Here is a 21,859-nt window from a genome sequence, read left to right as displayed (position 1 = left end):
TCAGCTGCTCACTCAGCTCCCAGGTTCAAGTGATTCTCCTGCCTCAGCCCCTCGAGTAGCTGGAACTACAGGTGCCTACCATCACACCTGGCTAATTTTTGTATCTTTAGTAGAGACGGAGTTTCACCATGTTGGCCAGGCTGGTCTCGAACTCCTGACCTCAAGTGATCCGCCTGCCTCAGCCTCCAAAAGTGCTGGGATTACAAGCGTGAGCCACCATGCCTGGCCCAGTTCACACATTTAATATGAACACAGTGAGAGGTCAGGCAGGGGCTTCAGGAGAGGAGCTTGCCTGGTTGATTTGTTTTTTTTTTTTTTGAGACAGAGTCTCGCTCTGTTGCCCAGGCTGGAGTGCAGTGGCACGATCTCGGCTCACTGCAAGCTCCACCTCCCGAGTTCACGCCATTCTCCTGCCTCAGCCTCCCGAGTAGCTGGGACTACAGGTGCCTGCCACCACGCCCAGCTAATTTTTTGTATTTTTTTAGTAGCGACGGGGTTTCACCGTGTCAGCCAGGATGGTCTCGATCTCCTGACCTTGTGATCCACCCGCCTCGGCCTCCCAAAGTGCTGGGATTACAGGCATGAGCCACCACGCCCGGCCGCCTGGTTGATCTTGAAGCTTGAAAAGACTAACATTTGAGAGTCACCCGTAACATTTTTGAAAAGAAAAGCAATCAGGCGGAGGCGGCACAGGGGGAGGTGGACATGTACTTTTTCAAATCCTAAAACTCAAAGTGTAGGAGTTAGAAGACTGTTGTGATTAAAGTGGTCTCACTCCTATAATCCCAGCACTTTGGGAGGCTGAGGCAGTTGGATCACTTGAGTCCAGGAGTTTGAGACCAGACTGGGCAATATGGGGAGACTCTGTCTGTACAAAAAATACAAAAAAAAAAAAAAAATTAGCCCAGCATGGTGGCGCATGCCCTTAGTCCAAGGTACTTCGGAGGCTAAGGCAGGAGGATCACTTGAGCCCCGGAGGTGGAGGCTGCAGTGAGTCGTGATCGTGCCACTGCACTACAGCCTGGATGACAGTGAGACCCTATCTTTAAAAAAAGTGTTTTTAATAAAAATAAAATGCTGCAGTCCTCATACAAAAACAGGCCCGGGAAATAACGTGTAATGAAGGGAGCATTTGACATCAGTGGGGGACAGGGAGCTGGTGAGTAAATGGAGTTGGGAAATCTGGCTAAGTGGTTGCCTTTGGAAAAAAAAACAATCCAAGAGAAATAAGGAGTCAGAGCAGAAACTGGTTCACAAGAGAGGAAAAATACAGTCAATGAGTGTAGGTAATAAGCTTAATCTTACCAAGAATCTATCAAGTGCAACTTGAGCAAGACTAGATTTTTGCCTATGGGGTTGGTAAAGGCTTTTTTTCATGTTGGTGAGGGTGGACTGAGGCAGGGATGTTCATAGCAGCAGCTGGGAATCGTTTTAATAAGTTCAGGGGCCCCATGACAGGCCCGGGAGCAGCACAGACCACACAGTTGGAAACATGCATCGGGGAAGAATAACTTTGACCCTGCACATGATCCATGAAAAAGGGCAGGTACACAAAAAACATGTGTGAGCAAGCTTACTGTAAAAATGTGAGGAAATCTGGCCAGGTGCAGTGGCTCGTGCCTGTAAACCCAGCACTTTGGGAGGCCTAGGCAGGTGGATCACTTGAGGTCAGGAGTTCGAGACCAGCCTGGACAACATGGTAAAATCCCATCTCTGCTAAAAATACAAGATTAGCCGGGTGGTGGTGCACACCTGTAATCCCAGCTACTTAAGAGCCTGAGGCGGGAGAATCACTTGAACGTGGGAGGTGGAGGTTGCAGTGAGCCCCCAAGACAGTGCCACTGCACTGCAACCTGAGCAATAAGAACAAAACTCCGTCTCAAAGAATAAGAAAAGAAGAAGAAGAAATCTTAAAAGTTAATGCTGGTAGGCCGGGCACAGTGGGTCACGCCTGTAATCCCAGCACTTTGGGAGGCTGAGGCGGGCAGATCACGAGGTCAGGAGATCAAGACCATCCTGGCTAACATGGTGAAACCCCATCTCTACTAAAAATACAAAAAATTAGCTGGGCGTGGTGGCGGGCGCCTGTAGTCCCAGCTACTCTGGAGGCTGAGGCAGGAGAATGACGTGAACTCAGGAGGCGGAGCTTGCAGCGAGCCGAGATCACGCCACTACACTCCAGCCTGGGCGACAGAGCGAGACTCCGCCTCACAGAAAAAAAAAAAAAAATGCTGGAAACCAGAAAGTGTCTGAGACGGGTCTCAATTTATTTAGAAGTTGATTTTGCCAAGGTTATGGATGCGTGCCCGGGAGACAGGCCTGTGCCTTTCTCCAAAGGTGGTTTTGAGGGCTTCAGTATTTAAAGTGAAAAGCAGGCAGGAGGGGAAGGAGGGAGGGCGTGGCCACGTTGCGGAATTCCCATGATGCAAGAGAAAAGCGGCAGTAGGGGAATCGTCAGTTATGTATTCGTTACACAAAACCCGGTGAACACAGAGTGGAGATGTTTCGCCTTTTATCCGTCACTCTGCTTGGGAACAAAAGGAAAGGCAGCTTCTTGCACAAAGCTTTCAGCGTAATCCTTTCCTTTCGGCGGAGTGAATCTTCCTTTCATGATACTAAAATATGGTATTTTCATACAGTGGAATATTATATAGCTACTAAGTGATGTCTATAGCATATATATGTGTATATATATTTTTGATACAGGGTCTCACTCTTGCCCAGGCTGGAGTACAGTAGCACAATCACGGCTCACTGCATCCTCGACCTGAGTGGGTGCAGGCAATCCTCCCACCTCAGTCTCCCGGGTAGCTGGGACTATAGGCATTTACCACCAGGCCCGTCTAATTTTTGTATTTTTTGTAGAGATGGGGTTTCACCTTGTTTCCCAGGCTGGTCTCGAACTCCTAGGCTCAAGCAATCCTTGGCCTCCCAAAGTGCTGGGATTACAGGTGTGAGCCACCACGCCCGGCCATCTATGGCATATTATACGGAAAAATATTTAGTCATAAAACAGTATATGAAAGTCAGTTGTTTCTTACAATGATCTGCAGACTGTGGCTCATAGGCCAAACCTGGCACTTCGCATGTTTTTGTTTTCGTTTTTGTTTTTATGGCTTAGAAAGCTAAGAATGGTTTCACATATTTAATAGTTGAAAAGCAATCAAAAGGCGACCAATACTTTGTGACATGTGAAAATTACGTGAAGTCTCAGTGTTCATCAGTGAAGCGTTCTGGGCACGCCACGCCTGGCTTTCACGTGTTGTCTGTGCTGTTCTCACTCCAGTGGGAGAGCGGAGTAGTAGCCACAGAGAGCGCCTGGCCCGCAGAGCCTGTTCTGCATTTTACAGAAGTTTCCCAACTCTTGCTTCATTATGTGCAAAGTCTAGAAAGGATAAATGCAAAATATTAGCAGGTGGTGGTGTGAAGTTTCCTTTTTCTTTTCTTTTTTTTTTTTTCCTCATTGACGGAGTGTCACTCTGTCACCCAGGCTGGAGTGCCGGGCGTGTTAGTTGACGCCTGTAATCCCAGCAGTTTGGGAGGCCGAGGCGGGTGGATCACCTGAGGTCAGAAGTTCAAGACCAGCCTGTCCAACATGGTGAAACCCCGCCTCTACCAAAAAATGCAAAAAATTAGCCAGGCATGGTGGCAGTTACCTATAATTCCAGCTGCTTGGGAGGCTGAGGCAGGAGAATCCCTTGAACCTGGGAGGCGGAGGTTACAGTGAGCTGAGATCACACCACTGCACTCCAGCATGGGCAATAGAGTGAGACTCTGTCTCAAAAAAATAAAAAATAAAATAAAAATGACAGATCTATTAAAGTGATCTATTAAAAGTATACATCAGATTTATTCATTCAAAAATTAACATTCAGACCGATCTCAACCCAGCTAGGAGCTGCAGAGTCTCCCTGTGGTTTTGCATAAATCCAGAACCCCTGCTGTGGCCCTGAGGGTCTCTTCCAAACTTCTGAACCTTCTTTCTGCCCTGGACCCCTTGGGCAGCCTGGGAGAGCCTGGGGACCCCTTCTCAGACTAATGTTTATAAAGCATAAAATGAAATACACAAGGTTACAAGAGTAACCAGTTATAAGTGCATATGCCGAAACATTAAACATATATTCGTGGCACAGTAAGTATAATTCTTTATTGATGCATTAAATAATAAGATCGGGTGGTGGGTGTGATAACTGCTGTAATATTGAAGTAGTGATGAGTATAAATAAGATCTTGGGATAGATACTGTACCAACCATAATTTGACATGAAAACACCTGTGATTTTCTAGTCAAAGTCACAGGCACTGCCAGTGATTACTGTGGTTTATTGCCTGTGCTTCTAAGTGCTGTCTTCCAGTTTGAGCTTACAGGAAATTAAAATAAATATACATTTCCCAACCAAGTTCACATCTCCTCAAGGTTAGCAGCTGTTGGTCTGTCCCTCCACCCTTCTCCAATACCTCTTTCAGCCTTATTCATCCTGCTTTCCCACACTGGCCTTCTGCTGCTCTTAATGTATGCCAAGGTCCCTCCTGCCTTAACCTTTGCACTTGCTCTGCCGGGGCAGCTGCTGTCAGCCAAATTGCGATGTAGTTGATTAGGGCAGTAATGTTACCATTTCCTTTTTAAAGTAGCCCCTACCTGGGCTGGGAACAGTGGCTCACGCCTATAATCCCAGCACTTTGGGAGGCTGAGGCAGGTGGATCACCTGAGGTCAGGAGTTTGAGACCAGCCTGGCCAACATGGGGAAACCCATCTCTACTAAAAATATAAAAATTATCCAGGTATGGTGGTGCCGTCTCTAATCCCAGCTACTCAGGAGGCTGAGGCACGAGAATTGCTTGAACCCAGGAGTCAGAGGTTGCAGTAAGCTGAGATCACACCACTGCACTCCAGCCTGGGCGACAGAGTGAGACTCTGTCTCCAGGAAAAAAAAAAAAAGGAGCTCCTCCCCCATTGCTCTGTTCCCTTGTTCCCTGTTGCTGTGTTATTTCTATTCAGTGGCTTGACTTGATGTGATACAATTTTTTTGTTTGTCCCTCTCTCCTGCTAGAATGTTTGCTCATTGAGGGCAAAGGCATGATCTGTCTTACAACGGTATTGCCTATGCCGGGAGCATCAGTAAATCAGTGCTGAATATTGAATATTGAATACGGATTAAATGCTGACACTAGACAGTGGTGTTAATTCTAGTCTGCAGCAGTTATTTGCCTTCTGCTTTGGAATCTTTTTTTTTTTTTTTAGGTGAAAAATCCCCAGGCCCTACCAACCTGAATCATTAGCCCCATAGTAACAGTGCTAGTGTGTGATGCCATATATGTCAGTATAGCTATAGACTGTCTTTGAATCCTGCTTCTTAGAAACTGGAGATGTTTTGGTGGCAGCGAAGGGCCATCCTCCTGACAGCGGCTGGTCACAGTGGGCCAAGGGTGCTGCAGTTGTAACCTGGTTTGGCTCTTTGATGGCACCTGAGCTCAAATGGGGCTTGCACACTAATATTCAATGCATTTGCCAAGAAGTTTTTTAGATGACTGTCTTTTAAACTGTGGGCACAAGGCATGACTGTTCTCATAACTTACACAATTAAAGTTTGATATTGGAACGTTGACTTCAAATGAATCATTGCATCATATAGTTCAAGTTTACCTTTATTAAATAAATGCCACATTTCCGCTTTCCCTTTTATCTGCTTCTCTCCCTCTCCCCACTTCTTCATCATGAGCGCCTGTGAAGTGCCCTGTAGTGAGGAGATGCAGGAAGTGCTCTGAAAGGCGCGTTTGCTGTCAGCATGGGAAGCAGGAGGCCCCGTGGCCTCATGGCAGGGCCCAGGCCTATGACCCCTGCTCCTAAGGGAATCTTGAGTGTCGTATCATGCCACCAGGGTTGGTGGCATCTGTGGGTTGGGGGAGAGAGCTCCCCAAGGCGGCCAGCTATGCTAGGGGGATCCTGGGGCTCAGCCAGGTCTTCACTGCAAGTGCTGCTTGGCGCTGGTGTCTGATGTGCTCCCACGGTCTCTAGACACTTCCCTCTGCAAAGCTGCTGCTCTTGTCGATGCCTTCAGTTTCCTTTTTCTGCTGGCTGATGCGCTGTCATTTCACAGGGCCCTGGTCCTGGACACTTCCTTCTGCCTTTCAGCGGCTTCCTCTCTTCCAGAGACCTTGGCTGCACTGTGAGGAGCCTAACTTCAGCTGGGCCTGTGTGCAGGTGCCAGGCCTTCCCTAGCTGAGTGGGCCCTGTGCTCTGTCCGGCTCCCCCTTCCCCAGGCTGAGCAGGTCCTGTGCTCTGTCCGGCTCCCCCTTCCCCAGGCTGAGCGGGTCCTGTGCTCTGTCCGGCTCCCCCTTCCTAGGCTGAGCGGGTCCTGTGCTCTGTCCGGCTCCCCCTTCCCCAGGCTGAGCAGGTCCTGTGCTCAGCCCAGCCTTGCCTCTGGCACCCTCTTCTGGGTTCGTTTGACAGTGTCAGCCTGCCACATGGTGTCCTCTGCAGATTGGCAGATCTGCCACCCTGGGGCCTGTGCCAGGGTGCATCCTAATGTCCAGGGATGTGTCTGGTCAGGAATCATTTGGGTCCATAAACTGCTGCTTATCATCTTCTCGTCCCCACTTGGAACCTGGTCCTCTTTGAGCTGGCCTGGTGGCCCCGGGCCCCCTCTTGGGGCAGCGCACAGATGCTGTTCCTCCCACAGCCGTGTGCTCCCTTGGACTCGGTCTCTGTCCTTATCCACCATCTGCTGTTCCCAGCAGGGGCCCTTGCTGCAGTATCCCGGCATCTCCAACAAGGCTCAGCCTCAGGGGCCACCAGCCCCTCCTGCCGTGCCGTCCTCTCTAGGCCCAGATGCCCACGTTCCTTGACCCCATCCTCTTGTCCCTCCCTGCCCTCCCTTTTCTCTTCTCTGGGCATGGGTTCCCATGGTTCTTTGGGACCATCCCTTACCTCGGCTCCCTGGTCCCCCTGAACTCACCTGGGGAGCCTGCAGAGGCTCCCGGCTTCAGCCCAGCTCTCCAGCTGCTGTGATTCTGTTCCCAAGGAGCCGGCCTAGCTGAAAAAAAAGCATTCAACAGCTGGCTTGTCTCCCCTCCCTATGAATGAGCGCTGACCCCAGTGGGCCCGGGCACTATGTTTCCATGCCCCTGAATGCCACCCCTCTCCCGCTGCCAGTACCTTCTCCCCAGCCCAGCCCTCAGCAGGCCCGCTTTCTTCTGTTTCACCCAGAAAACAGGAGCTTTCAGAAGAGACCTTCCCTGTGCATCTGCCAGCCCACCCGAGGCTTCCCGTCTAACAGGGGCAGTGGCTGTGCTTCAGGCTCCGGCCCCACCCACATCCCGCCCTCCTGCTAAAGACATTCCTCCTCTGCGGCAGCATAGTCTCTCCCAGATCATTCTCACCATCTTCCAGACACAGTGGAATTGCTCCAGGCAATATGTTGTGCCTTTAAATCATTTCAAGTGCAGATCCCCTGCTGTGCACAGCATTCTTTCTGTACACTGCTGCAGGCTGCACCTTAGCCTAAAGGGAATGCAGTGGAGGTGTGTTGGACTCGGGATTGGGGGGATGTGTCATGGTATCAGTTGCATCTTGAAACAGAAACCTGGTTAACCTAGAAACTGACTCCCCACCTCCACCAGGCCCTTCCTGAAGCCAGTGACACCTCTGTCTGCGGCCATGTAACTACCCACATGTAAAAGTGGCCGGAGACTGAAAACATAAATCAACAACAGGCCGGGCACAGTGGCTCACACCTGTAATCCCAGCACTTTGGGAAGCCAAGGCAGATGGATTGCTTGAGTCAGGAGTTTTAAGACCAGCCTGGGCAAACGTGGTGAAACCCTGTCTCTACAAAAAAATTTTTTTAAAATTAGCCGGGCATGGTGGCATGCACCTGTAGTCCCAGCTACTCAGGAGGCTGAGGTGGGAGCATCACCTGAGCGGGGGGAGGTTGAGGCTGCAGTGAGCTGTGATCATGCTACTGCACGCCAGCCCAGGCAACAGCAAGACACCGTCTCAAAAAAAAGTTGACGATAAAGCTACTCTGGAGGCTGAGGCAGGAGAATGGCGTGAACCCGGGAGGCGGAGCTTGCAGTGAGCCAAGATCGCACCACTGCACTCCAGCCTGGGCAACAGAGCAAGACTCCGTCTCGGAAAAAAAAAAAAAAAAAAAAAAAAAAGTACACTTCTCCTTGCCAACCTTACCCAATCCTTCCTTACGTTTTAGACATATCAGCATGCCCTGCCGTGCACTAAAGTACTTCTCTTTCCCCAGGACATGGGCAAGTTTTGCCTCACATATGAGGCCTCCATGACCCGGCTCTTCCGAGAGGGGAGGACGGAGACCGTGCGCTCCTGTACCACTGAGTCGTGCGACTTCGTGCGGGCCATGGTGGACCCGGCCCAGACGGTAATGTGCCATCAGGCTGAGGACACAGCGTGCTTGTCACACTTCCCTAAAAGGCTTCTGGAGGCCATCACTCCAGCTTCTCTGATCTCATCATTCCTGTACCTTCTTCTTCAGAGGTGCTCAATTCAGCTTCTTTCCTCTGCCCCTTTCAAGGGTACAGAAGGTATTAAAAGGTAAAGGTAGGGACAGGGACAGAGACACATGTTACAAATGATACTTCTCCAAATCATATTCTGCTTCCTAAGAGTCTTTAAATTAGACCAGGACACCACAATGAGGAAAGGCATAGCAGGTGGCTGCTTTGGAACTGAACAGGTAGTTGGTGTCAGGGTAGGCGAGCTGTGACCGTCCCACGGAGACCTTCCATTGGTTATTAGAGCCATTGCCATGCTGGGCCCCAAGTGCCAGGCTGAGGCCTGGGGGTTTTCTGTACATTGTCCTTTAAATTCTTAGCAGTGGTCCTGAGAAGTGTCATCAGTTCATTTCCATAGATAAAGAAACGGAGGCCTAGATGAATTCAGCAGCTGCTGGGCCATTCGGCTCACTAATGGCCAAGGTCAGACCCAGACCACTGGGTCCATCTGACCCCAGCGTGCAGGTGCTTTCTGCTGACCCCCGGAGGAGACACAGGCCAGGGCTCTTTTTTCCGAGACAAACTTCATTCTGGAAAGGCTGTCAGACCGGGCGCGGTGACTCACGCCTGTAATCCCGGTACTTTGGGAGGATGAGGTGGGCGGATTGCCTGAGCTCAGGAGTTCAAAATCACCCTGGGCAACATGTTGAAACCCCGTCTCTACTAAAAATACAAAAAATATTAGCGGGGTGTGGTGGCTAACTTAGATCCGTAACCGCTCAACTTGAGACACGCAACATACGTCCTTCCCGCCTTTTGTCACTCAGGTGGAACAGAGGCTGAAATTGTTCAAGTTGGCATCTGAGAAGCATCAGCATATGTATCGCCTCGCCATGACCGGCTCTGGGATCGATCGTCACCTCTTCTGCCTTTACGTGGTGTCTAAATATCTCGCCGTGGAGTCCCCTTTCCTCAAGGAAGTAAGTCTCTTCCACTTCTTCCGTCAGTTGTATTGGCTAGACCAAAACTTAGTAAATTACTACAGCCTTACATTAACTTGTTTTAATGTCAGAATGGGCATTTGAAAAAAAACGAGTCTGTGGGTGTAGCTGTCATAAAATGGAAAATGTGAGCAGCGCGTTTAGTACCGCGTTTCTTCAATAGCTTCGCTGTCACACGTAGCCCCTGACTTAATAGACCCAAAGACCTCGAGAACTTACGTCACAGTAAGACACATGGAAGTAACTAGGGGGTGATGAGCTGTGAGCGCGTACCACCTTTGTTTTTAAAATCCTTTATTTTATTGTAAGTTTATGAAATGTATTATTATTATTTTTTGAGACATGGTCTCACAGTGTTGCCAGGCTGGTCTCAAACTCCTAGACACAAGCAATTCTTCCTCCTTAGCCTTCTGAGTAGCTGATGTGCACCACTGTGCCAAGCTCAAATTTAATTTAATTTTTATTTATTTATTTATTTATTTTATTTTTTATTTTTTGGAGATGGAGTCTCGCTCTGTCACCCAGGCTGGAGCGCAGTGGCACCATCTTCGCTCACTGAAACCTCCGCCTCCCGGGTTCAAGCTATTCTCCTGCCTGAGCCTCCAAAGTAGCTGGAATTACAGGCACACGCTGGCTGCCACGCCTGGCTAATTTTTTTTTTTTTTTTTTTGTATTTTAGTAGAGACGGGGTTTCACCATGTTGCCCAGGCTGGTCTCGAACTCCTGAGCTCAGGCAATCTACCCTCCTCGGCCTCCCAAAGTGCTGGGATTACAGACATGAACCATTGCGCCTGGCAAATTTAATTTTTAATAGTGGCTGTATTTAACAGCCAGCTTGAAAATTCTCTGAAAATATGGCAGCTGGTTCGTGGGAGTTGGTACAAGTCTGACACCATACTCGATATGTCCGTTACCTTCACTGTCTGAGATGCTATTTGCTGGTATGCCCCCCACCCCCGCCCCGCACTCCCTGCCCCAGTCTGGGGGCCCCACCCACCCCGCATCCTCTCTGCAGATACACTGCCCAAGCCAGCGAGGCCTTCGGAGACATAGACTTGTGGTGTCTGGAACAATCAAAAGACCAAGCCAGGCGTTTCTCGTCTTCCCAAGGCGACTCCTGAGGGACGGTAGAGGAGGGGATTAGGAAAAGTGTTGTTGGAACATTTCCCTGTTTCACTCAATAGGTTTTATCTGAGCCTTGGAGATTATCAACAAGCCAGACCCCTCAGCAGCAAGTGGAGCTGTTTGACTTGGAGAATAACCCAGAGTATGTGTCCAGCGGAGGGGGCTTTGGACCGGTGAGTGCAGCGGGGCTGGGTGAGGCACAGTGGGGCGTGGCGATGGGATGGGTAATGGGGTGTGATGGGCCCATCTCTGTGCTGGGTGCCCCTGTTACCTTGCGGTTCTACCGCCGTAAAGGAATTACTGCTGATCATTGCTATGGATGTCCTTGGCAGTCTTGCACTTATTTTTTATTTTTTTTTGAGACAAGGTCTCGCTCTGTCACCCAGGCTGGAGTGCAGTAAGCATGATCATGGCTCACGGCAGCCTGAATCTCCCCCATCTCAGGTGATCCTCCCACCTCCACTTCCTGAGTAGCTGGGACTACAGATGCATGCCACCATGCCCAGCTCATTTTTTTTCTTTTTGTATTTTTTTGTATAGACAGGGTTTCGCCATGTTATCCGGGCTGGCCTGGAACCCCTGGGCTCAAGTGACCCGCCTGCCTCAGCCTCCCAAAGTGCTGGGATTACAAGGAGGAGCCACTGAGCCCAGCCAGTGTTGCATTTAGAACATTAGAAAGTCCCTTTTTCACATCGTCTCATTTCCCAGCAACAAATTCAAATTCCCTTGTCCTCCAGGTTGCTGACGACGGCTATGGTGTGTCGTACATCCTTGTGGGAGAGAACCTCATCAATTTCCACATTTCTTCCAAGTTCTCTTGCCCTGAGACGGTACGTATGAAAAGAAGTTCCTTTTTCTGAAGATGGGGTATTTTTACTTTATTCTTTTTAAGGAAACACATCTTTAATTTGACAGAAAAAGTCAATTCAACTGCCTGCTTTTACTTGGTTTGGGCATTTTCACGTAAATGGACTGCTTTTAAAAAAAATTTTTTTTTTTTTTTGGAGACACAGTCTCACTCTGTCGCCGACGCTGGAGTCCAGTGGTGTGATCTCGGCTCACTGCAACCTCTGCCTCCCGGGTTCAAGTGATTCTCCTGCCTCAGCCTCCCGAGTAGCTGGGACTACAGGTGCCCGCCACTATGCCCGGCTAATTTTTTTGTATTTTTAGTAGAGACAGGGTTTCACCATGTTGGGCAGGCTGGTCTCGAACTCCTGACCTCAGATGATCCACCTGCCTCGGCCTCCCAAAGTGCTGGGATTACAGGCATGAGCCACTGCGCCTGGCCTAAATTTTTTTTAATTAAAAAATTTTTTGTACAGACAGGGTCTCCCCACATTTCCCAGGCGAGTCTCAAACTCCTGGGCTCACACGATCCTCTTATCTCAGCCTCCCAGTGTTGGGATTACAGGCTTCAGCCACTGTGCCTAGCCATAAGTGAATTTCAAAATTCTCTTTACCTAGTTTTAAAGAAATGTATCTCAGCCAGGCAAGGTGGCTCACACCTGTAATCTCATCACTTTGGGAGGCTGAGGCTGGCCAGTCACTTGAGGTGAGGAGTTTGAAACCATCCTGGCCAACATGGTGAAACCCCGCCTCTACTAAAAATATAAAACTTAGCTGGTGTGGTGGCACACGCCTGTAATCCCAGCTACTAGGGAGGCTGACACAGGAGAATCGCTTGAACCTGGGAGATGGAGGTTGTAGTGAGCCAGGATCATGCCACTGCACTCCAGCCTGGGTGATGGAGTGAGACTCTCAGAAAAAAAAAAAAAAGGAAATGTATCTAATTTGGTTTAACATGTTTACCTCTGTTGGCAGCAGTGGTTTTGAAGCTTAACGTTGGAGTGCTGCTGTAACTTTCAGACTCTTTAGCACTTGGAGGGTGAACTAAGAATAATGGGTACACACTAAGAAATATGCATACAGAGTAGGGAACCCCTGGCTTCCTCTGTGGATGGAACAAGGGACCTCCTCTCTAGCATGACACATTGCCGTCATTTATATTCTGCTTTCCTTGTCGTACATAGCCTGGCAACCCATGCCACTGTCGCTGTTAACAGAGGAAGTTGTTCACTGTGGTTTTCTTTTGTTGTTTGTTTGTTTTAGACAGAGTCTCACTCTGCCACCCAGGCTAGAGTGCAGTGGTGTGATCTCGGCTCACTGCAGCTTCAGCCTCCTGGGCTCAGGAGATCCTCCTACCTCGGCCTCCTGAGTAGCTGGGACTACAGGGGAGTGCCACCACACCTGGCTGATTTTTGTATTTTTTGTAGAAATGTGGTTTCACCATGTTTCCCAGGCTGGCCTTGAACTCCTGGGCTCAAGCGATTCCAAAGTGCTGGGATTACAGGCATGAGCCACCATGCTCAGGATGGTCATTGCGTTTTCCGTGGGATAAATGCGTTGGCATTAGGGGAAGGCTTAGATCGACAACACACCTGCACAAACACGTCAGCTGTCATCGCTTTACCATCAGCATTTCTCCGGAATGTCCAAGTTAAGCTTTAAGACATTGTTCAGATCTTAGAGGACTGGCAGAAAGGAATTTCAGTTAAACATTGGGTCAGATTGCAAATGAAAAAGCTTGAAATGTGGGGATGGCCACGTTTTAATATGTTTTTGGTTTTTGTTTTTACATGAAAGGATTCTCATCGCTTTGGAAAGCACCTGAAAGAAGCAATGACTGACATCATCACTTTGTTTGGTCTCAGTTCTAATTCCAAAAAGTAATTCCACTGGAGCTGCTGGGAAGGAAAATGAGCTCTTCTGATACAAACCAAATGAAAAATAGGCATTAATCCTGATCTTAGTTCGGGATGAAAAATTGCTCTTAAAAAAACTCAGAAGTTTTCCTTCCAGAAAATTTGGGTGGTTTTTTTTTCCTAGAACAGTATCTCTCCTCTGTGAAGCATAATCCCACTACTTCCAGACTTGCCCTCCCTTGGGGGACATTTGATAAATTCTCCCCTGAAGCCTCTGCATCGGCTTGTATTTATTAAGGGGTGCAAATCTTGTTGAGTTAATGAAGGAATTAGTAGGGTTGTGGCTTCATACACAATGGAATGGAAATGGTGTGCTTTCTCAGTGGCAACTGAAGGCCTAGTGCTTAAGGGCATTTAGCGTCATCCAAGCAGGGTAAACTTTTGTTCTGTTAAAAGAAAAATGTGTTATTCAAGTTGGTGGTGTCGGCAGTCGTAGCTAACACATCTGGAATGCACTAACCAAAATGCTGTGCTTTGGAGACCTGCTTCTGCCACCGTGAGTAACTGTTCCCGTCTGGTCCAGTAGCCTGTGTTTGCCTCTCCACATTTGGAGCAAGCAGGATGCAACGTCTTCAGTTTTACTGACCTTGTATGTCTTCGAGTCTTCACAACCCAGTGCCTTAAAAATGAAAGGCCCTAAATGTAAGGGAGATGGAGAGAAAGATTTATTTTGTGGAGTCTTTGGGTGGAATTGTGGGTATACTGTTCCCTTCACAATTGACCGAGTATAGATAACCCTACATAAGCATTTGGTACACCCCACCAGCCCCCTCCCCCTCAGAAACACCAGTTCCTTCCCAAGGGCAGCTGTGCCAGACTCCCCTCCTGGGAATACCTTCTTGTCATAAGCAACAAAAGAAATAACAGGCACATGTCATAAAAGGGGAGCAAGGGCCATGATAGTCAGATAATTCGCTCAAGAATAAAACATGACACGTGCCTCAGGGGGATCTCTTTCCCAAAGCGACAGCAAGGAGGGCAGGGCATTGGCCACTGAGCAGGGATCAGCAAGTGAGGAAGGGGAGGGCAGCCCACCGTGGTGAGGAGAGAGCGGCTCCACGACCCCAAGGGATGGCCTTCTCCTCCCACCCGGTGAGGGGGAAGACTCGCCGGAGGGTGATGGAGATAGTATGCCGGCTCACCTTGGTGACCGGCCAAGATGTCTCGAGTGATGGTGCTAGGTTCACCCAGCCAGTCCTTCAGATAGGAGTGCCTTCACGAAAGCGTCTCATGGACCACAAAGCAATTATGCACTGAATCATCTTCATTATTTAATGCAAAACTGAAGCATCATGGAATGAAATTCCCACTGGCTGTCATGACAAGCTTAGCTGTCCATTGTTTTAAATTGTGTATTTATATTTTTGACCACTTGGTTCTAGCTGGGCCTGACTCCTTCAGAGTCCTGCACCCCGACAGTACAACAGTGATGGCTGAACTGTTGGAGTCGATGGAAGGTGCTTGCCGGAGAACACATGCCTTTTTTTTTTTTTTTTTTTGAGATGGAGTTTCACTCTTGTTGCCCAGGCTGGAGTGCAATGGTGCGATCTCAGCTCACTACAGCCTCCGCCTCGCGGATTCAAGCAATTCTCCTGTCTCAGCATCCCGAGTAGCTGGGATTACATGCCCGACACCATGCCCTGCTAATTTTTGTATTTTTAGTAGAGACAGGGTTTCATCATATTGGTCAGGCTGGTCTCGAACTCCTGACCTCAGGTGATCCACCTGCCTCGGCCTCCCAAAGTGCTGGGATTGCAGGCGTAAGCCACCATGCCTGGCCCACATGCATGTTTTATGTATGTATACTTCGTGATGTAAAAATCCCACCTTTATGGGCCAAAGATTTTTTTTCTCCTGAAAGCAAGAAAAAATGAAAACAAAAAACAAAAAACAACAACAAAAAAAGCAGCCAGGCGCAGTGGCTCATGCCTGTAATCCCAGCACTTTGGGAGGCCGAGGTGGGCGGATCACGAGGTCAGGAGATCAAGACCATCCTGGCTAACATGGTGAAACCCCGTCTCTACTAAAAATTCAAAAGATTAGCCAGGTGTGGTGGTGGGCGCTTGTAGTTCCAGCTACTCAGGAGGCTGAGGCAGGAGAATGGCGTGAACCCGGGAGGCGGAGCTTGCAGTGAGCCAGAGCTTGCAGTGAGCCAAGGTGGCACCACTGCACTCCAGCCTGGGCGACAGAGCAAGACTCCATCTAAAAAAAAAAAAGCAAAAACAAACCAACAACAAAAGCCCCTGACTGTCCGTGGTGGTGTACGAGTCAAGCAGGCACGGGAGATGTAGCTCCCTCTGCCCTGGGCAAGAATAGCACTTCCCGTTAAAAGCCAGTAGCCGGCGTCAGTCCCTCTCAGAGCCAGCTAGATCATGCACTGTTGACCACTGAGCAATCTGTGTTACCGTAGAGTTCACAGGGCATTTTGAGTGTAGACGTGAGTGCTTAAACATATTTGGGTTTCTCTCTCAGGTTTTAAATGTTTCAAATGTAATTGTTGCTCATCGGTGCAGTTATCAATGCAATTTTATATTCCTTGAGGGGAGAAAGAGGGGTCTTATTGTACATGTCCAACGGGGGGTGATAAGAGTATTATCTATTTAATTTAATTTGGAACAAACCATTGTCTTAACGCAGCCATGGTTTGAATGTGTTATCTTAGGCTGACCGGTGCATGTAAATACAATATGCTCTTTGGATGTAAATCTTAGAAATGCAGTGTGAATGTAGGTTATCATTAATAAAACATTAACCCCAGTCTACTACAAGATTTGTTTCTGTCTCTTTTGTTATATTAAGGGGATTATAAGTCAAGGACTAAGTTCAGATATTTGAGACAAAGTGGAAAGTCTGAGCATATGGAAACAAGGCCTTGGAGGAGACCGTGGACATCACCAAGTTCATGTGCTGGGCTGGAAAGAAAAGTCTGTTGATTTTCACTTGCTGTGCATTTATTCATCCATTCCTTTGCTTCAGTGCTGAGAACAGTGCCTGACACATAGTAGATGCTCAATAAATATGTTAAAGGAATGCGTGAATTCCATTTTTCTGTTTTTCTTGAGCACCTATAGGCCTTTCTCACATTGCTATAAAGAAATAGCTGAGACTGGTAATTTATAAGAGGTTTAATTGGCTCTCAGTTCTGCAGGCTGTACAGGAGGCATGGAGGCATCTGCTTCTGGGGAGGCATCGAGCAGCTTTTTACTCATGTTGGAAGGCAAAGGGGGAGCAGGCATTCCACATGGCGAAAGGAGACAGAGAGAGAGGAGGTGCTCTCTTACACACTTGCAAACAACCAGATCTCACAGGAATTCATTCACTCTATGGTGAGGACAGTAGCAAGAGGGATGGGTGCCGTTCATGAGAAACGCGCACCCATGATCCAGTCACTTTCCATCAGGCCCCACCTCCAACAGGGATTACCACTGAACCTGAGATTTGGGTGGGGACACAACATCCAAACCATATCAGCCCCTGTTCTAGGCACTGGGGAGACAGCAGTGACCCCACCAGCTTCTGGCTGTCTCAGTCCATTTTCACATTGCTGTAAAGAACTTCTTGAGACCGGGTAAATATAAAGGAAAGACAGTCAACTGACTCACAGTTCAGCATGGCTGGGGAGGCCTCAGGAAACTTACAATCATGGCAGAAGGTGAAGCAAGAAACCTGTTATATGGCAGCAGAGGAGAGAGAGTGAGGGGGAATTGCTGAACACTTTAAAGCCATCAGATCTTGTGAGAACTCACTCCTTATTACAAGAACAGCGTGGGGGAAACCGCCTCCATGATCCAATCACCTCCCACCAAGTCCCTCCCTTGACACAGAGGGATTACAATTCAAGATGAGATTTGGGTGGGGACACAGAGCCAAACCATATCACAGAGGAAAAAGAGAACAAGCCAACCAGTTGAAGGATTTTAAGTGTTCTGAGGGAACTAAGAGGGTCATTGGGAGGGGGTGGTAGCTGGCAGGGAGGGTGACCCACTTAGAGTGGGTTGAGCTGAGACCTGAGAGACTCAACGGAGTCAGCCTGGCCAGTGCAGCAGGGCAGCAAGCGCCTAAAAGCAGCAGGTGCAGAGCCTCCAGGCTCGATTGCAACCCCTGGGCGACCCCCACAGGTGGCTGTGTATGCCTGGCATGATGCTACTCAGTAGATGTCTGATTCTGATTAGTAAACGAATGAACAGTGCGACCTTGTGGGTTACTCTCTTGCTTGGGCCACTCAAGCTATGCATAATTCTTGGGCTCTTCGATTTATTATTTTTATTGTTTTTTCTGCTTTTCTGAGTGTTTTTTGTTGTTGTTGTTTTTTGTTTGCTTGATTTTTGAGACGGAGTTTCGCTCTTTTTGCCCAGGCTAGAGTACAATGGTGCAATCTCAGCTCACTGCAACCTCTGCCTCCCAGGTTCAAGCAATTCTCCTGCCTCAGCCTCACAAATAGCTGGGATTACAGGTGTGCACCACCACGCCTGGCTAATATTGTATTTATAGCAGAGGCAGGGTTTCACCATGTTGGTCAGGCTGGTCTTGACCTCCTGACCTCAAATGATCTGACCACCTTGGCCTCCCAGAGTGCTGGGATTACAGGCATGAGCCACCACGCCCAGCCCCAGGCAAAATTTTCTGATTTTTGAATGTTAAATGTACAACTAAACAGTACACGGTGTCGCTGTACCTTGGGTACTTTAAAAGTTTAGAAAAGTATTCAATTTTTAAAAGTGAGATTAGAAAGCTGACGTTTTACATTCTTTATTTTTACCAAAACAGTACCTGAGTACACAGTACCCGAGGCTGTCTCCCCAGCACTCACTCCCACCAGTCCCTCTACACCCTTTGCAGGTTTTGCCATCACTTGAATTAAACTTTCACCTCTTCTCTTGATTAAACAGTGATATCTATTGACTCCTTAAAGATGAAATAGTCCATTCCCCACCCAAAATTTGAGACTTTCATTGTATTTTTTTTTTTTTTTTTTTGAGAGGGAGCCTTTCTCTGTTGCCCAGGCTGCAGTGCAGTGGCACAATCTCAGCTCACTGCAACCCCCATCTCCCAGGTTCAAGCCCCAGCCTTCTGCGTAGCGAGGACTACAGGCGTGCGCCACCACACCCAGCTAGTTTTTGTATTTTTTAGTAGAGATGGAGTTTCACTACATGTTGGCCAGGCTGGTCTCGAACTCCTGACCTCAGGTGATCCACCCGCCTCGGCCTCCCAAAGTGCTGGGATTACAGACGTGAGCCACCACGTCCGGCCGTATTTGTTACTTCTATTTCGGGACCAACTCCATCAGTTGCACTTGTCGGCTGCGTCACCAAGGATCGGGAGTGGATGCGAGGCTGGGAACGTGCGGTGCAAGCCCCTGCCCTCTGTCCACCCGCAGCGTCCCAGGCCGGGATCTGTCCTGAGAGCTCGAGTGTAAAAAAATGTTTTATTTTATTCTATTTATTTTTTTTGAGACGGAGTCTAGCTCTGTGGCACAGCCTGGAGTGCAGTGGCGGGATCTCGGCTCACTGCAACCTCCACCTCCCAGGCTCAAGCGATTCTCCTGCCTCAGCCTTCCAAGTAGCTGGGATTACAGGCGCGTGCCATTACGTCCAGCTAATTTTTGTATTTTTAGTAGAGACGGGGTTTCACCCTGTTGCCCAGGCTGGTTTTGAACTCCTGACCTCAAGTAATCCTCCCGCCTCGGCCTCCCAAAGTGCTGGGACTACAGGCGTGAGCAAGCACGCCTGGCCAGAAAAATATATCTGAAGCCCAAGGTCAGAAGCCAAGCTAGGCAGTCCCACTTAGCGCTGCCCGAGTTGATGGGGGCCTCAGTTTCCCCACCTGAGCCTGGATCAGCTGAGCCCTGGGAGTGCCTCCGCTGACCCTCTCTGGCAACAGCGGCAGTCCAGGCCCCGCCCCTCGCGACTCTGTCTCCGCCCACCCAGACCACGCCCACCACACCTCCCTGGCCCCGCCTTTACCTCCCCGCCCTGACCTCGACTCCGCCCCACGACCAGGCCCCGCCCACTCCCCGGGCGCCTCTTCCCCTCCCCCCAGGTTCCTGCGCCCTTCTCCAACCGCCAACTGCCGTCTGCGCCTGAGGCCCGGCCTGCGCCCCATCCCGCTCGCTCCACGCTGCGGCAGCCGGGGCGGCCCCAGGTGCGTCCCTCCCAGGAGGCATGACGGGGCGGTCCCCGGGCTGGGCCTCTGCTCTGTAGGCGAAGATGGGGGCTGCCGGGCCGGGTCGGGCCCCTGCGGGTGGGCGGCGGGCGGTGGGCGAGGCCGCCCCTCACCTGGTCGCACCTCACCTGGCCCCCCCTCCCCTGGCCGCCCCTCACCTGGCCCCCTCCTCGGCCGCCCCTCACCTGACCCCCTCCTCGGCCGCCCCTCACCTGACCCCCTCCTCGGCCGCCCCTCACCTGACCCCCTCCTCGGCCGCCCCTCACCTGACCCCCTCCTCGGCCGCCCCTCACCTGACCCCCACCCCGGCCGCCCCTCTCCTGGTCGCCCCTCCCCTGACCGCCTCCCCGGCCGCCCCTCCCCTGGTCGCCCCTCACCTAGCCCCCTCACGTAATCGCCCCTCCCCTGGTCGCCCCCTCCCCTGACCCCCTCACCTGGTCGCCCTTCCCCTGACCCCCTCCCCTGGCCTTCCCTCACGAGGCCGCCCCCTCCCCTAGCCGCCCCTCCCCTCATCCCCTCCCCTGGCTGCCTCTCTCACCTGGCCGCGTGTTGCAGGTGCGCGGCCCCCGCCATCGTGCCCCGCCGCCCTGCGCCATGGAGGAGGGCCCTCTGCCGGGCGAGCTGCCCAGCCCCGAGGATGCGATGGTGACGGAGCTCTTCAGCCCCGAGGGTCCGTTCGTTTCGGAGAACATTGGCCTGAAGGCCCCCGTGAAGCACGAGGAGGACGAGTTCCACGTCTTCAAAGACAAGTACCCGGGCCCGGCGGACACCAAGGAACCCCTCCTAAACGCGTTCAACCCCGCGCTGGGCGCCGACTGCAAGGGCCAGGTCAAGGCGAAGCTCGCGGGGGGCGACAGCGACGGCGGGGAGCTTCTCGGGGAGTACCCCGGGATCCCCGAGCTCAGCGCGCTGGAGGACGTCGCGCTTCTGCCGGACCCGCAGCCGCCCGCCAGCAACGTGCACTTCCTGTCCTCGCTGCTCCCCCCGCACCGCAGCCCGGCGGTGCTGCCCCTGGGCGCCTGGGTCCTGGAAGGAGCCGCCCACCCGGGCGTCCAGGTGATCCCGGTAAGAACCGCCTGGGGAATGGGCACAGCTCCCCCTCCATCCCTTCCCCAACCCATCTGAGGCTGCTAGTCTACCCCAGGATTTCCCTCTACAAGCATTTTCCCTGGTGACACCGCACACAGTCCACCGGAGTCACTGATTCTCGGCAGAGCGTATACTTTTGTCCTCTTCCTAGTCCAACATGCATTGGCCCAGCCAAGCCTTTCCCCCTGGAGGGAATTCTGCCCTGCACCAGTCGTCCAAAGTTGACCTGACCATGCAGACGGCGGGCAACAAAAAAAGAGGGGGAAAGCTAGGACGTGTGTTCCCTTGGGCCCTGTTGCTATCCTTGGCTTAAGGAGAGAGGCCCGCTTTCTGCTGATAACTATTGTCTGTGAAAACAAACGCAATGTGGTAGAGGGTTGGCGTGTTTGCATCTTGCATTTTTTTTTTCTTTAACTTTACCAGGCTTGGAATCCACAGCAAGGACTCAGAGCTAATACTTGGATTTTCCGAGCCTTGAAGTCAGGATGTGAGATCTTCCCTTTGAGTAATAGCTCTTCAAGCATATGCAGTGTAAATCAGAGCCTAAAGAAATGCTTGCCAACTCTCAGCCGACTGCCCTCTCTAGCTGTAGATGACCACTGATAATTTTCCACTTTGTTCTTGCTAAAACTAATGAGTTTTCAAAGGAAACAAAGGGTCCCAGGAAAATGTGTTCTTGACCCCTCAAAAAGGACCCATCTCAGAAAACTAGACCACTCATCGATGAGGTCATTTTAGTAAGTTGTAGATGAAGCGTTTGTGGGACACAATGCTTGAGTCAGTGTTGAGATGGCTGGAGCCTGACCCTGTATCGTAAGCCAGAGCAGCAGGAGCTTGGCTTTCTGCTCTTCTGGTTTTCTGTTATGGTAATTGCCACTCCTTAGTGTACAGGAAAAGGATGGGCAGAGGCTGGGGCCTCCACTGACCTCTGTTTGTCCTCAGAGGAGCCATAGAGCTCACCAGTCCCCCCAGCCTTTTCCCAGGACAGAGGTCTTCCTCACAGCCTTTCTCAGAGGGTTTGAAATGTTAAGAACTGCATTTTGCTGCACAGCCGGACTCGTGTCCAGCGCCTCCTGCCCAGCACCTCCTGCCCATAGGTCCTAGCTCGGCTCATTTCCTCACAGAGTGGAGTCAGAAAGCATTAATCAGAACAGGGAAGATAATACAAAAATTAACCGGGTGTGGTGGCGCACACCTGTAATCCCAGCTACTCGGGAGGCTGAGGCAGGAGAATCGCTTGAACCTGGGAGGCGAAGG

At 50.5% G+C, this 21,859-nt stretch overlaps 2 protein-coding genes across 16 annotated transcripts in view; both read left to right on the top strand.

Moving 5' to 3' along the window:
• Window positions 1–16,377, top strand: part of CPT1A (carnitine palmitoyltransferase 1A) — a 92,844-nt gene extending 76,467 nt beyond the window's left edge. For 3 of the 4 annotated variants that reach the window (XM_063644419.1, XM_055270788.2, XM_055270769.2), the window contains 5 exons: window positions 8,256–8,390; window positions 9,291–9,443; window positions 10,649–10,762; window positions 11,327–11,419; window positions 13,233–16,119. In XM_063644419.1, the coding sequence (XP_063500489.1) occupies window positions 8,256–8,390; window positions 9,291–9,443; window positions 10,649–10,762; window positions 11,327–11,419; window positions 13,233–13,319 (582 nt within the window). In that variant the 3' untranslated portion in view covers window positions 13,320–16,119. Of the gene's footprint in view, window positions 1–8,255; window positions 8,391–9,290; window positions 9,444–10,648; window positions 10,763–11,326; window positions 11,420–13,232; window positions 16,120–16,150 lie in introns of those variants that run through there. The other variant, XM_055270798.2, reaches the window with a different exon arrangement.
• A 2,992-nt stretch (window positions 16,378–19,369) lies between these two features.
• Window positions 19,370–21,859, top strand: part of TESMIN (testis expressed metallothionein like protein) — an 89,676-nt gene continuing 87,186 nt past the window's right edge. For all 12 annotated transcript variants that reach the window (XM_055270853.2, XM_063644552.1, XM_063644543.1 and 9 more), the window contains exons 1-2: window positions 19,370–19,492; window positions 20,069–20,578. In XM_055270853.2, the coding sequence (XP_055126828.2) occupies window positions 20,108–20,578 (471 nt within the window). In that variant the 5' untranslated portion in view covers window positions 19,370–19,492; window positions 20,069–20,107. The remainder of the gene's footprint in view (window positions 19,493–20,068; window positions 20,579–21,859) is intronic.

This window comes from Symphalangus syndactylus, chromosome 1 (assembly GCF_028878055.3).
Source record: "Symphalangus syndactylus isolate Jambi chromosome 1, NHGRI_mSymSyn1-v2.1_pri, whole genome shotgun sequence".
Classification (NCBI taxonomy): domain Eukaryota; kingdom Metazoa; phylum Chordata; class Mammalia; order Primates; family Hylobatidae; genus Symphalangus; species Symphalangus syndactylus.
The sequence above is the reverse complement of the archived record's forward strand: the minus strand, read 5'-3'. Positions and strand labels throughout refer to the sequence as shown.